Here is a 15,671-nt window from a genome sequence, read left to right on the forward strand (position 1 = left end):
ATAGTAGCTCAAATAGGCCTAGTTTAATACATGTGAAAAACATTTGAACTTATCTATGTTCAATTATTCTTACAGCACATATTCTTACAGCACATATGACAGAATGGCGTGGTTAGTAGAGTAGCTATATTACGGTGTTATATTAATAATTTAATGATTACCAGTTGAAAAAGTAATCTATTTTTAATTATAGTTTTTATTTCTAAGCAAGAATGCTAAATATTTTCAGTTCCCAAATATGAGCATTGGGCCCTCACTTAGTATGTCACACATGAAAATAAAGATGTTACGTTGCTATGTGGAACACAAAGCAGATGTCTTCATTCTTTTTTTTTACTAATTGATGAAAACCCGGTATGTTGAAAACCCGGAAGTTGCAATAATAATAATAATAATAATAATGAGGAGGAGTCTTTCCAGCTAATTCTTATTCATTTAAACATTATAAACAATCTAATGTAACAATAATGTCTAACATTTAGGATAATGACTAATTTTGATTGTAAATTAAAGTAGGGAACATTTATAGACTGGATTTGTTTTGCCACTATTGCTGCCCAGATAATTTGATATTGGACTAAAACTGACCCCATAACGAACCGTCTACCGTCAAACCAGGGAGTACAAACCAAGTACACATGTATATTCACATATTCTAATCTGGTTTAAAGAGCACCTACAGTGTCCAATGAGAGCGTCGATACGCTCGTTTTTTTTCAGGAGCAGTAGCGTAAATAGGGGGGTGGGGCCGTGAGCTCTTTTTGGGGGGTTTGTGTGTATGTGTGTGTTTTTTCACCAGCTGAAAATGGCGGCTCGGAGCGTCGAATCGTTCTAACTTTATCGCACAATAATAAACATAACAATATACACAGCTGTTAGCACATAACATGGGGAAACTTTACTGAGAGGCCATAGATGTTCATGCTGGAAAACGTTGCTTGACCACTACGGCTAAAAGGAGTTAAAACGGTAAGGTAACGAAAGCTTACAACTGCCTGTGAAGGCTGTAGCAGCTAGCTACTTAGCATCAACGTTAACCGACGACTTATGAAAGGGATTGTCAACTGAGCTAGTTTATGTTAGCCGACAATGCCAGTTAAATATCGTGAGTTAAAAGACAAATTGGGTCCAAATGTTTCGGGTTCAATAGAGCTGGTCTAGTCGACACTTGTCCTCACATAATGACACGATTCCAGTGCAACTATATGCAATTTAATGTGCGCTGCTAACCTTAGCTTTCGGGATTGAAAGCAACACTGCTAGCTAACGTTAGCAGAGGTGTCTTGCTAATGTTGGGCTCTAATCATAGAGCGGTGTGTGTTTCTGTCCGACAGAATGTAAAAAGCACACGATATACTTCAACGGAGATTGCTTAGTTATTGGGTATTATTGAACAAGATTCACGATACTTTATTTCTTTCAGAGATTATGGCGGATCCTCATACACGGTACAGCAAACGCTTGGTGAGTAACTTGACCAAACTGTTAACCTACCGCAACACTTTTATATTTACTCTCGAACTGTTTCATCCAGTGTTTGTGGGTAACGATACAATTTTTAATTAGACACGAAGCAGTTTAGTGAAGGAAAGCGACTGTTGTTGAAAGGGATGGCCCGCTGTATACGGAAATAAATTGGAAAGGCAGGGGTCCTTTCCGTTTTGCGTGACACCCCAGGGATGGTAATGAACTTGTCTAAACACTGGGTTCAAGAAAAGGTCAAGTTCACAGTCTAACCTGACAACTGCGCTGCTGTGACCTTTACTTTCCTCCTTACAAGATTTTTACTTTGATGAGAAATAATGTTAAAAAGCTCATTGCTTTTAAGCTTTCCTGTGTTTAGCCAGAAAACATTAATATATTCAAGTTAGGGAGAATGAGATGTATAATATGAATGGATAAATACATTTGTTGAGCCTTATCCTGTTGTTGATTTTTGTATCAGCCTATTTGTTGAACACACACACAAAAATTGCTAGTCATTCATTGTGATTTGTTAATTTTATTGCTTTGTAAGCAAAGGCCCGTTTTTTTAATGTTTGTTAAATTGTTTAATAGGTGCCATAGAGCCTCTTGTTATGTAAGTAAGAATCATTAAAGTTCAGATAATACCACGTTTGTGGTAAAGGTGTGGGGGTTGGAGAGATCTCAGAGCAGGGATATTGTGCTTTATTCATCTGTCTTTCCAAACAGTGATGGTTTGGGTGTAAGGCAGGTAGGTGGGCAGTGGATGAAGGATAAACCCTTGGTATTGTATTGCTGTATTCTTAAGATCCCACATTAAATTATTTAGCTGACTGATCACCTTGGATTGATTTGTTGTGATTGTGAGTTTGCTATATGTGAGTTTGAGAAGTAATGGAAGTTTTTATTCCTTTATGCCACAGAGATATAAGGGACAACCCCCACGCGTCTCATATTTGAGCAATTACAAGATAAGCCCCAAAAAGCACACACTAGAACATTTAAGTATTGATTAATTATGCAGGAGGTTCTTAGATTATTGCATTAATGTTAGATTTTAAATGGAGTTGCTTTTGGTGGTTTGTCAACAACGAGTAATTCAGTATCTTTTTATACTAAAAGTAGTTTGGTAACATTCAATATTCTAATTGTAATTAACCACTTTAAGTTTGAAAGCACTTCTTAGAGTGTACAGCTAGTATTAGGATTTTATTCTCAGGCATATTATTTAAAACATAGAAAATTTTTACATATGTGTTCTTGTCATCGCCATTTTAGGCTTTAACTAAATGGGCTATGGGCTATAACTCATTCTATATCTTTCACTGTCAGTTATTCTGATGTTCACCCCTTTCGTTGCTTTGCACAGACAATATTGTTTATGACTGACATAAAGATTAACAGACACTTTCTTTTGTCTTCAGCGCACAGGTACACGTCGCCGCTACCAGGACGATGGAATTTCAGATGATGAAATTGAAGGGAAACGAATGTTCGACTTGGATGAAAAGTTGCATTGTGACCGATTTAACTCAGACTTGGTCAAATACATGAAGGGTGAAGGTGAGATCTCAACTAGTAAAATTAAAGATTTTAAGAATGTAATTTCAGTCAAACCACATCTGAACATGCAGCATCTAATGTCATGTGAAAGAAACTAATGCCAGGTGTTTGTGCTATGTGTAGCATTGCTCAACACTGCAAATTTTTGATATTTGGTTGTGTTTTTTGATGGTATTTTGATTATCCTACTTAGTGTATATCACCTTTCTAGACTTTACATTTGAATACATCCAGAGGGAAGGACTCAGGGACCCCATTATCTTTAATACAACTGAGGGTCTTGGTATACAGTAAGTTTATATTTTTTTTTTGTTTTATCAAAGATTTTATTTTTTTTTGTAATTGGATTTTTAAAAAATTATAATTTCGAGTCACTTCAAAGCGTGTGTGTGTGTGTGTGTGTGTGTGTGTGTGTGTGTGTGTGTGTGTGTGTGTGTGTGTGTGTGTGTGTGTGTGTGTGTGTGTGTGTGTGTGTGTGTGTGTGTGTGTGTGTGTGTGTGTGTGTGTGTGTGTGTGTGTGTGTGTGTGTGTGTGTGTGTGTGTGTGTGTGTGTGTGTGTGTGTGTGTGTGTGTGTGTGTGTGTGTGTGTGTGTGTGTGTGTGTGTGTGTGTGCAAATTAAAAGCCTAAAAAATGACATGGAATTGCCTCTCACTTGCAGAATGCCTGACTCTGATTTCAGTGTGAGTGATGTCAAGTTGTTTGTTGGTAAGAACCTTTTCTATTCCTTTCCCAAGTTACTTTTTGTACACAAGGTAAATGCTAGGGCCAATATATGGACACGTTACCTTATTGCAAAGTATTAGTATTTGTGAATATGCTGATTATCAAAATTAAATGCTAATTACTGCAGTAGATTGTTCATAGTTTAACTAGCACTGAAAATTACATTTTTTACATTAATAGAAAAAATGTATACAAATGTATACATTACAATGGAATGTATAAAAAGAAATCTTTTGAGATGTTGGTTATGTTTTCTTTTGCCCTAAATAGTTATTGTATTTTAGTTATATATATTATGACTATATATAAGTGACTTTAGAATTAATTACATTAACCTAAGTTGTTGAACCTTTTAATTTACTTACAGGGAGTCGGCGCATTGTAGATGTGATGGAAGTGAACACACAGAAGGGAATCGAGATGTCAATGGCTCAGTGGCGACGCTACTATGAGACTCCACCGTCAGAAAGAGAAAAACTCTATAATGTCATCAGTCTGGAGTTCAGCCACACCAGGCTGGAGAATCTAGTCAAACGTCCGACTTCGGTAAGAACGCACACACTGCAAGTTTTCAGTTATCAAGATGTGGGTATTATTATTGCCATGAGAGAACTTTTACTGGTGTATACCTCTCAAAAAAGGTCAATAACAAATCAGATTTAAAGCAGTTTAAAAATATTGGCTTGTTATCCTAATTATGTGCTTTGGCTTCATTCTAGGAGAGTAATAAACTTATCTATCTGCAGTAGAGTTATCAGTTGGCAGAAACATTACTTTGTTTGCTACAGACAACTTGAATGTATTTTTTTATACCATTTACTCCTTATCACAATGCAGGTAGACCTTATTGATTGGGTGGACAACATGTGGCCCCGACATCTAAAAGAAAGGCAAAGAGACTCCACTAATGCCATCATAGACATGCATTATCCCAAAGTACAGAAGTGAGTAAACCAGAGATCTCAAAACTGTATGCTGCGCTATAGGTAATGTGTCTTGCATCAGTGATAATTTTATCCTTATATCCTGTGTTTACCTATAATGCACATTTTTTTCATCTTTCCTCCACTTGTTTCAGGTACTGTCTCATGAGTGTTCAGGGGTGCTTTACAGATTTCCACATCGACTTTGGAGGAACCTCAGTTTGGTACCACATCCTGCGAGGAGGAAAGGTCAGTCTGGGTCTCACACCAACTGTATATGTTAATGTTTGGCTGGCAGTAGTGGCCAAAACTTTTTATTTACAACAATAAACAGCTCTTTACTTTTGTCACATGGCCTAGAAAAAAAATTATCTTGTGGGCTAACACTCCATCTTGTCATTAACTTCTGTTCAGCCCTATAATGAACATGCATTTTTGTTTCTTTCATTTCCATAGTTCCTCTTTTGCTGTATTATTTTGTGCAACCAAACTTTTTGAAGGGGTGATGCTCTTGCACACTATGGCCAGAGGTGCCTGTCAGCCGACACCTGGCTTAACTGACCCAAGTAGCATTAGTAGTGGCTCTAGCAAATGAGATGGTTCTTTGTCCCTTCAGCACCACACCTGTTCCTACCAAACATCCTCTTGTTTAAAACCAAAATATATACAAACAGCCAGTGTAAATTTACACTTAGGGGTCAACAGTGGGTTTTTTTCTGCCAGGGGCCATTTTCATTACGGTTAGCAACACTGCATTTTAAACCATGGTTGCGTCTTGTACTTTTCATTCACTCACACTCACTTTCTCTGCAGATGTATGTTAACCCTGCGGAGTGCATGTCTTAGTTCAGTTTCAAAAATCTTTTAATTGCAGCTTTTTGCAATTTGAAAATTGCAAATCAAATAATCTTTCAACTCTATTTCTTTGTTGACTAAGGTCTTCCAAAATTACCTTTTACCTGTATCTCCTGCAGGTATTTTGGCTGATTCCACCCACACCACAAAACCTGGAGACGTATGAGAACTGGGTATTATCAGGAAAACAGGGAGACATCTTCCTAGGGGACAAGTGTCATGACTGTCAGAGGATAGAGCTAAAGCAGGGCAACACCTTCATAATTCCATCAGGTTTGTTACTGTAATACAGGCAGTGACTCTGTAATACCGACATGTACTGTCATTCAATTCAGCTTCATTTATATTGTGCCAATTCAAAACAAAGGCTTCTCAAGGCACTATTCATAATAAAGTCAAGACTATAAAGATAATGCAAAAAAGAAAACGCAAGAAAAGAAAGGGTATAACTCCTCAGAAAGGGACAAAGAGGGAGACAGACACAGGAGAAATAAGACGCAAAGTTAGTGGTGACTAATGTGGGGCGAGTAGAGAGGAGATGGAAGAGAGGAGGAAAGGAGTTCAGTGCATCAGGGGGGTGGGTCCCTCAGCACTCTAAGCCTATAGTAGCATAACAATAGCTAACTATAAGCTTTATCAAAGAGGAAGGTTTTAAGCCTAGACTTTGTCTAGACTTAGAGAGGGGGTCTATTTCCCAAATCTGAACTGGGAGTTAGTTCCACAGGAGAGAAGCTTGATCGCTAAAGACCCTGCTTTCCATTCTACCTTTGGAAATTCTGGGAACCCCAAATAGGCCTGCAATCGAAGTGGATCAAAGTGGTCTACTCAGATGATATGGTACTATGAGGTCTTTTAGATGTGATGGAGCTTGAACGTTTTGATCTTTATATGTAAGAAGCAGGGTTTTAAATTTTATGGGAAACCAATAAAGGGAAACTAGTGAAGGCGAATTCCAGTCAGTCTCTTGCTGCTGCAATTTGGATTAATTGCAGGGAGTTACTGGGGCATCCTGAAATGAGGGAATTACAGTTGTCCAACTTAGAAGTAACAAATGCATTGACTAGTTTTTTGGCATCACTTTGTGACAGGATGTGCCTATACATGTCCTATAAAAAAACTGCCACCATTTGACTACTATGCTCCTCCATCATAATCTTTATTAAATGTTGTAGGATGGATTCATGCTGTGTACACTCCAGAGGATACATTGGTGTTTGGAGGGAATTTTCTTCACAGTTTTAACATCCCCATGCAGCTCAACATCTACAACATTGAGGACCGCACACGGGTGAGCAACATCTCACTGTAACTCACTGTCTTGTTCTGTAGATTTACAATAGAAAAACTCTTGTTTTATTAAGAATTTTAAATGCCTGAAAATGATGATAAAGAACTGAATAAGACAAATTTAAATTTAATTTCAGTCCTAGCTTCTGTCAGCCTGCAGCCTGGTTTGGCTTATTCAGCTGTGTCATAGACCTCTGTAGTTGTTCAGACTTCATTGCAAAATTGTTCACACATTTTGCAATGAAACAATATGTTACCTATTGGAGCAGTGTGTGGCTGATGTATTTTACTAATTTTGTACAACAGAGGACTATGGTAGAGCGCTAATTCTGACTGTAGTAGAAGATATTAATTGTTAGTTTTGGCATCTGTGTGGTAATTGTGGGCAATAAAATTGATGTAGAAAACTTCAAATTGTCCTTTTTAAAGAAACAAAAACATGCATTCATGTTTAAGAAACATTAGGCAACTATAGAAATATTGTTCAAACAGGGTCATGAGGAGACTAGAATGATCAAAGAATATTTGTCGTCTTCTATTTCTGTGTTCCTCCTCTAGGTGCCAGTAAAGTTCCGCTACCCATTCTACTATGAGATGTGCTGGTATGTCCTAGAGAGATACCTTTACTGTCTAACCAACATCTCCCACCTCACCCCTGAGTTCCAAAAATATTCCCTTGGTATAGGTAAGTGCAGCTGATCACTAGAAAACATCCTGCCCTGTTTTTTTATTTATTTTTTTAAATTCAGTCATATAAATAAACAATAAATTAAAGATTCATACATTGATTTATTAGAGAGATCCCTTTCAATCAACACATCCACTTTTTAGGACTGACCCAGGGTGACTTTGAAATCAATGGTCACACCAGAAATGGCAACTCCAGTGGAGCAGATAGTGACACTGAAAAAGAGGAGGTGAAGTTGAAGGAAGAAGAAATCAAAGAAGAGGAGGTGGCTCAAGTTATGAAACCTCAGCATGTGTTGACCCCTTTTGAGATAGAGGGACTGTGGAACCTCTTGGGGAAGCTGGAGGAGCTACCTGCAAATAAAAAGTGTGTCCCTACCGGTATCAGGAATGCTGCAGCCCTGCTTGATGACATAAGGGTGGGTTCCTTGTGCAGTACATCCCGAAACTAATTCATGTTAGTTATACTACATTAAAACAGACAATATAATTTGCTGAAACTGCTTTTGTGGGGCTGTGCCATAGTAATGCATATACAAAAAACATAATTAAGAGACAAATTCACAATATTAAATGCACCCAGTGGTTTTAATGTTTTGGTGGGCAAGGGTGCAGCACAGGCACACTGACTAATCTGTGGCTACGCAGCCCTATACACACAAGCTGTAATGCAATATGTGTTAAATCTGTTGATCCTGGCCAGAATTTCATTTTTCTTATGCTGTGCCTGTGTACCATAAAATTAAAACCACCAGGTAGTGTTACGATTTTTGGCTGGTGAATAGTATATTTCTGAATTAACCATTGACCATATTTGTCTTGTTTTCTCCATTTCTCCAGGCTGTTCTGACAGATCATGCCAATGATGACCCCCAGCTGTCCTACACAGGAGTGCCCATTGTTAAGTGGCCCGAAAGAGTGAGTAGAAAACAATTATTTTCCCACACTTTATGCAAGAAGTAACATTTTCTGTGAACAGATGACCATATCTATTTGCTGGTACTGATTCAATTATTTATTTTCTTATTAGCTTGTATTCATTTTTGTTTTTTGCAAGATAATTCTCAACCCACCTCTTGCTTTTTGTGCTCTTATTTACAGCCTTTATGGTACCAGCCACCCACTCCTCCTCCTCCTGTTATTTACCGTCCTCGCTTGGGCCCAACACTCCACAAATCTCTAGGTCAGAGGTCCACCAAGCGCTCATCTATTTCTGCTTTGAGGCGTAGACGAGTGAGGTGCAAGCGGTGTGCCGCATGCTGCAGGAAGGAATGTGGCACCTGTCAGTACTGCCATGACATGAGGAAGTTTGGTGGGCCTGGGCGTATGAAAAAGAGCTGTGTCATGAGACAGTGTTTAGCGGTGAGTTGACACAGGCATCATTTTAATAAATTAATGCTATATATGTACATGTGGGTTACTAGCTATACAATTTCCCCAGCATACATTAAATTTCTTATGTCAAAGTTACCTTTTAATATTTTACATGTGAACCGTTCACAACTTAATATTGATTATACCTGGAGAAATGTTTTAATTACTTTGTCTAAATTATTAATTAAAAGTATGCAATATTTATTACATATATTTTAAAACCTCTTCCTCACATCAAAACTGTCTAAAATAACCATACCGTACTCTAATAAAAATTATAAACAAATTACATATAATCTACATGTCCCTGTGTGTTATGCTATTATATGAAGCCTATTGTTTAAAGGACTGTGACGTAATGTGGCAAAGATGAGGGTTCCCTTGGACTAGATGTTAACTTTATTGTAAATGGCATCTGTCTGTTCCCCCAGCCTGCCTTGCCAAACACCGCTCGGTGTGCCATATGTGGAGAAGGTGAATCCGATGAATCGAATCCAAGCACTCACTCACTCATGGAGTGCTCTGTCTGTTCACAGATTGCTCATCGTCAGTGCATTAAGGTAATTGGCTTCAGACATGGTATAGGCTTTAGACTGAATGTTACCCAATTACTACTTTATTTGTTTTGCTGCATACAAAACTACATACAAAACTTTTAAACGTATTTGCTCTTTGTTTCAGGAACCTGGGGAAGGAAAGATTAATAAGGATTTGCCGAGCTGCTGGGAATGTCCCAAATGTTACCAAGGCAAAGGTTCAGCATCAGAGGTACCAAGCACGCATCCTCCCTCGTTCACTTCCCTTCTGTTTTCTGTTCATTTAGTCTCTAGGAACCTTGCTTGACAAAGTTTCCTTTTTCAGTAGCTTTCAGCAGTACTTACTTTGTGTTTGATTTTCATACATAAGTGAACAATGACACCCTTTCTTCTTCCTCTCTACCTGCCATCTCATCCCACGCTAGTCTTCCAGTGATGAGGAGAGTGGAGAATCAGAGGGCTCAGCCTCCTTGCCATCTTCCAAACTTGCATACCGGGAAGGAATTGGTGTAGGTGAAGGGGTGAGACGAGGGAGACGTAATAAACTCCCATCCCGACCCACAGCACCACCACCTTCTCAGAATCTGTTACTGCAGCATCAACAGAACCGCAAAAGAGCAAGTGCACTGGAGCTCAGACTTAAAAAGAGGGTAATGTGGAGATCTTAACTGCATTTTGTACCTTAATAATAAATAATTCAGTGTTATAATGATCAAAGTAAAATGCTGACTAATTGAGGCCTTCAACAGCTTAATGCACTGAAAAATTTGTTTACCCAAAAGTAAGAAACTCCCGTTTTTATTCTGTTTCGAAGAAACGTACTTACTAAATTGGTTTGGCCGATGCTACAGATATGATTCTTGACCACCTCATTGATGTAATAATGTAGATTACTATTTTTTGGGTTGTTTTTGACAAGTTATCTCAACCCCAACTCCTTTTCTCTTTATTTCAGATAAAACTGGAGCGCAGCAAAATCTTGGTAAATAATGTACTGTAATAATTTTTTTCACCTTTTCTATATTTCATGAGTTATACAACAATGGCTAGTCATAGTTGTTTAGAACTCTTATTAAATATTGTGGTTATGATGTGGTAGTTGTGAAATGTCTTACATGTGGCATATTTTGTTCTTTCTCCCAAACAGAAACGCTCATCTCTAGATCAGTCTTCCAGGTTGCTATCCCGACTGCGCTCTCCAACCAGCAGTCTATCTCAGGGCAGAGGCCGTGCCTCCACCTGGATGAGCGGCTCTCCTTACCACAGCTCTCTAGGAGAGACTGGATCATTTCCACAACAGTCTTCCATTGGTCTGATACTTGCTCCCAAGGGAGAGCCCCGCAGAGGGAGGGGGCGTGGAGTAAGGTTGCGGGGAGGAGGTGCTGGAAGAGGAATTGAAGGTGGTAGAAGCCATGGAGAGTTGGAGGAGGAGAGCGAAGACAGCAGCAGCAGTTCCAACAGCAGCAGCAGCAGTGATGATGAGGAAGAGGAAAGAGGGCAGAACAGTGGGAGGGGAAGGGATAAGGAGAACCAGCCACAGGTGAGGCGAAGAGGACAAGCAGCCAAAGAAAGAGAAGAGGAAGGGAACGAGGTGACAAACCAAAATGGCACAGAGGAGGATGATGAGGAGGAGATGGAGCAAGACAGTCACACGGGGGACAAAGATGGCTCATACATTAAAGTGACACTCCAAAGGCCAACCAGGGCCATGCGTGACCCATCGGCAATTGTCCCTAAATTAGAGGCTATTGCCCCTCAAACAGCACCTTCAACAATACATAGTCAGACCAAACCCCTCGTCAGACCCCCTATTAGAAACCGTGACCCCTACACTGATAAACACTCCAGTAGACACACACCACCACACACTCTCAGTGGACACACAGACTCTTGTAACTCCAATTCAGAAAGGCCAGAGGCCTCTAAAAGATTCAGGCTGAGCAGACCATCTAAACTGAGCAATGGTGCCTCCTCTTCATCCTCTGAGCTTCCCCATCTTCGCATACCTTTGTCTGCCCTGCAGGAGGGAGGGAGCGAAGCAGACAGGGATAGTAGTAACGCCGGGCCTGGGTGTGAAAGGGAGGTGTGGGTGTCTGTCTTCCGCTACTTAAGTAGAGCAGATCTCTGCGTCTGCATGGCTGTCTGCAAGAACTGGTACAAATGGTAAGAATGTTTAGCAGATGTCTGTCATTTTTTATTAGAATGGGTTCTGATCACTGGTTTGATGTCGTTTGTGTTTGACAAAATGCATATTGCAAATGCATATATTTGTCAACCTCAAGCACTGGCCAGTTTTGATGACATGTCTGTTTTCGCTGTTTCTTTTTTTAAGTTATTGAAAAATATTAGCAGAGTAAAACAATTTTCATAGATGTAGCCAGACTGAGGCCAGTACTCACTTTGGGGTAACGAGCGACAAAGCACAATGAGAAGTGCAAAAAATGCTCTGAACATTTCCTGGTCTTGATATGCATCAGTATATTTTGATTCCAAGTGCTGGATGCACTGTGCACAGGTGGGAGAGATTCAAACACGTGGAAGTTTAAGATGAAGTGGTGCTAAGTGAGCTGTTTCTACACTAAACAGGAATAGACCTCCTTTTTAAGCAGTGCTGCTTGCACTTTGGCAAATTTAGCATCAAGAGCAAACCAAGTTCTTGCAGCCAATGCACATAAATAATGAAATCAGTTTCTAAATCAAACACTGCCAAAACAGTACATGCAGTTAAATTGGAATAAAAATATGTTACTGTAGTTAAAGCAGGAACGTCAGTGTCTGGAGCTGCTTTATTCTGTGTAAAAACTGTCCCCTTCAGTTCTTTAAAGCCATGCAGTATGCAAAGATGGTGGAACATGTTGTAAAATCTAGAGCTTCTGAACTATTCGTCAGAGTCCAGTGCCATTATACCTAAATGTTCACTTTTAACTTCATTAAATCCCATATTTTGTAATAGTTAAAGCTAGAATAAGCAACCTAAGCCGGTCTGTACAGCTTTACAGGGATTAGTCATTATCAAATTACAGATAGGAATGCTGCAAAACTTACTGATGAAGCAAAAATTGTCGAAATTCTTTAGCTGCTGCCAATATGATTTGAGGAGTCTGAGCTTCACAGGAGGCATCAATAGCACTCTCCACAATTAAATTTGATTTGGAAAATATCTCTATTAAAAGAATATTTTGGAAAAAAATTACATATTGCAGCAATAACTGTTGTGTGTTGACACGGCTCCAGACGAGTAGGATTTTTTTTGAGAAGCTGAGTTTATACTGGTTTGTACATTTAATTACCAGAATCTCTACCTGCTGCTCCCAGGCTTCAGGAACAAAACGGCCTGTGTGCTTTGTTTCATCACTGTTGATTTATACTTTGCTCAATTGTGATTTAATTTTAATCTTGTAAAATGACATATCGATGGTAGCAGATTAGATGAGCTGTAGATAATATTTCATGGAAAGTTGGGCTTTCTGTGGGTTAATGTGCTCTCTGCAGATGGTGATGATACACATTTGATAAAAAGATACATTTGTTTTTTTTCCAAATGTTTCAAGATTCTATAAGGGATTTGTCTTTGACAAGTATCAATACTGAACTTGAAATAAAAATCCTATCAAATGTCATCCTAAATATTAATGCCTTTTGTTGAATCCAATAGTGAGACAATGTTTATCCATGAGATTATCTGTGTAGTATCAGACATTGAATGTAATTAACGCACGCTTGTTCATAGGTGTTTAGACAAGCGGCTTTGGGCGCAGATTGACCTGAGCATCAAGCGAACCATCACTCCTCAGGCTCTAACGGGCATTATAAAGAGACAGCCAGTCACACTCAACCTCTCTTGGACCAACATCTCTAAAAAGCAGCTCAACTGGCTTGTAGGCCGCCTGCCTGGTACGTACACACACTTTTATTTCACATGTCACACACAAACTCGTCCATTAAGATATGCCCCAATCATCAGCTTAGGACAGCTCTAGGTAAGAGTTTGTTCCAATTTTTGCCATTAAGGGTATCCTTTAAGTCCCAGGACTTTCTAATGAATTCTGCATTAGCCATGTTTGCACTAATAAGATGTGCATCCCCCCCCCCCCCCCAGGGCTAAAGGATCTGATGCTGGCAGGTTGCTCCTGGTCATCTATATCAGCTCTCTGCTCCTCTGGTTGCCCTCTCCTCCGTTCGTTGGACCTGCGGTATGCAGATGGTGTCAAAGACTCTCAGATCAGGGATCTAGTCACTCCTCCAGGTAAGAAGGATTTAGCCTCAGAGGCTACGGTTTTATTGCTGGAAATGCATGATGTTGAACTTGTCTACATAATTATAATAATTTTTTCTTTCCAAACAATTTCTTAATTCCAGGCTGTGACAATCGTAGCCAGTTGCGGAGCATGCAGGCTTTGCGACTAGCTGGCCTGGACATCTGTGACTCGACTGTGCGCCTGGTGATCCGCCACATGCCCCACTTAACAAAACTGGATCTCTCCCACTGCAACAGCCTCACCGACCACTCCATAAACCTGCTGACTGCAGTTGGCTCATCCACCCGAAACACACTCGCAGAACTCAACCTGGGGGGTGAGAGGTTTTTGGGAATAGCTACTATGCAAGACACATAATTTTAGGAACAGAAAAAAGCAGGATGCACACATTGCATTATTTTTACTTTGCCGTTATTGATACATCTATGTACCTGTTTCTTTCCCAGGCTGCAGTAAACTAACGGACACATGTCTAAAGTATCTCCGTCGCCTCTCTTGCATCTCACTGCTTGACCTGCGAGGCTGTAAAGGTGTTTCCCGCAAGGCCTGTGAGGCCTTCATCTCCGAGCTGTCAGTAAACACCCTCTACTGCCTATCGGATGAAAAACTGATCCAGAGGATATCCTAAGCGCCTGCTTCCTCCCACTACAGGAGTGATTTGAGGTTCAAAAGCAGGGGAACTATATCCTGATGTGAATGTGTGGGGCACAGAAGAAACAGATGGGCAGGGAAGTTCACATGCACCTGTATCACATAAAATGGAGGGGGTCTAAACTGGGAGGGCTAACTCACTTAAGTGGTGTTGGTGAAAGAGGTTGTCACAGCTGGAACAATGTTTCTTCTCAAAACAGTTTTTGTGTACTTGGAAAGAGACTCAGGAGCTTTTTTGCTGTTCTTTTGGGAATTGATATTGTGTTTAAGAAATTGTTTTTTGCAATACCAGGAGTAGGAGAAGATTTTTCAATTAATTAGTTGTATTAGAATAAACATTCATTGGATAATCAAATGCTCAATGCTGCTTCTTGAACAGAGACAATTCTGTCTCCCGTAACGAACTCCTCCCAGTTCTATTTAGCTAATCCCCATAATTTCTTACATCAGCTACAGTTCAGTGTTCCAAATAGATGGCTATTTTTGTCAGATATGACAGCAGACATTACAGTTATTACTTATTCTTTATGCACAGCAGCTAAATGTTGAGATTTTTAGTACAAATTACTGAAAGTGACGGGTCTTTCACAGCATGACTTCTAAAGTGAGTTACTTGCAATGGCTTGTTTTTACCAGTTGTATGATCAGCTTCCTAAAGCATTTGGGTGTTACATTAGTCCAGTGTTGTACTTGACTTAGTACACATGGACCCAAAGTGGATGTGGTTGTTTAAAAGGGTGAAAAGACAGCAAGAAGGCAATCATGGCGACATGACCTCATTCAACAAAGGGCAGGTTGCATTAATTGTATGGAGGAAGCCAAGGATGAATAAAGATAAATGGTGCATTTTCAAACAATGTTAGATTTCAGGTGCTATTATTTTCAAAATCTTCTTGCTTTGTTTTTGTACAGACAACATTTAGAGTAAAATGTTGATATTCTAGATTGAACTGCTCCCCACTCCTCTTTGGTACATTCTTTATTTTTCTTTTCCTGGATGAAAAATGTATCTACTTTTCACTGAATTTCAGGACAGTGTCTAATTCAATGTAGAACCGTATAATTTTGTGTGTGTGTGTGTGTGCGAGTGTGGGAGGGGGGTTGCTCATTTCTTTGTAGTGGTTCTGTATCAAAGGTCTTGTCCCATATTCATCTCCTGGCCATATCCCCTAAAATGAATATAAGTGTATAAATACATACTTTTGTGTAAATGTGTTTTCCTCTTTTAGATTATCAAAACAGGAATCCTGTAGCGATGTAATTATTTTCAGAAGCTTTTTTTTTTCCAAGTTATGTTTGTTATTTTTCAAGAAAAATAAAAAAACTATAAACAATGAGTCTCGTTTTA

At 39.4% G+C, this 15,671-nt stretch overlaps 1 protein-coding gene across 2 annotated transcripts; it reads left to right on the forward strand.

Moving 5' to 3' along the window:
• The first annotated feature begins 773 nt into the window (after nucleotides 1-773).
• Nucleotides 774-15,657, forward strand: kdm2ab (lysine (K)-specific demethylase 2Ab). Of its 2 annotated transcripts, none has more exons than XM_067518128.1 (23): nucleotides 774-969; nucleotides 1,424-1,464; nucleotides 2,889-3,027; nucleotides 3,239-3,317; nucleotides 3,687-3,733; nucleotides 4,119-4,297; nucleotides 4,589-4,695; nucleotides 4,830-4,923; nucleotides 5,649-5,802; nucleotides 6,702-6,817; nucleotides 7,375-7,501; nucleotides 7,648-7,922; nucleotides 8,344-8,421; nucleotides 8,605-8,865; nucleotides 9,309-9,437; nucleotides 9,559-9,645; nucleotides 9,839-10,063; nucleotides 10,369-10,404; nucleotides 10,561-11,576; nucleotides 13,144-13,307; nucleotides 13,513-13,659; nucleotides 13,773-13,988; nucleotides 14,119-15,657. In XM_067518128.1, the coding sequence occupies exons 2-23, from the start codon at nucleotides 1,429-1,431 to the stop codon at nucleotides 14,298-14,300; spliced, it is 3,894 nt and encodes a 1,297-aa protein (XP_067374229.1). In that variant the 5' UTR covers nucleotides 774-969; nucleotides 1,424-1,428; the 3' UTR covers nucleotides 14,301-15,657. The 2 variants fall into 2 exon arrangements, with proteins under 2 accessions (XP_067374229.1, XP_067374230.1); XM_067518129.1 differs by having other exon boundaries at nucleotides 775-969; nucleotides 10,369-10,395.
• Nucleotides 15,658-15,671: the final 14 nt, after the last annotated feature.

The sequence above is a fragment of the Channa argus genome, chromosome 10, assembly GCF_033026475.1.
Source record: "Channa argus isolate prfri chromosome 10, Channa argus male v1.0, whole genome shotgun sequence".
Taxonomy (NCBI): domain Eukaryota; kingdom Metazoa; phylum Chordata; class Actinopteri; order Anabantiformes; family Channidae; genus Channa; species Channa argus.

Coding starts and splice junctions, on each gene's coding strand:
- kdm2ab (XM_067518128.1), top strand. CDS start 1,429: ATGGCGGATCCTCATACACGGTACAGCAAACGCTTG. Junction 4,298..4,588: donor TAGTCAAACGTCCGACTTCG/GTAAGAACGCAC, acceptor ATCACAATGCAG/GTAGACCTTATTGATTGGGT. Junction 11,577..13,143: donor TGCAAGAACTGGTACAAATG/GTAAGAATGTTT, acceptor GCTTGTTCATAG/GTGTTTAGACAAGCGGCTTT.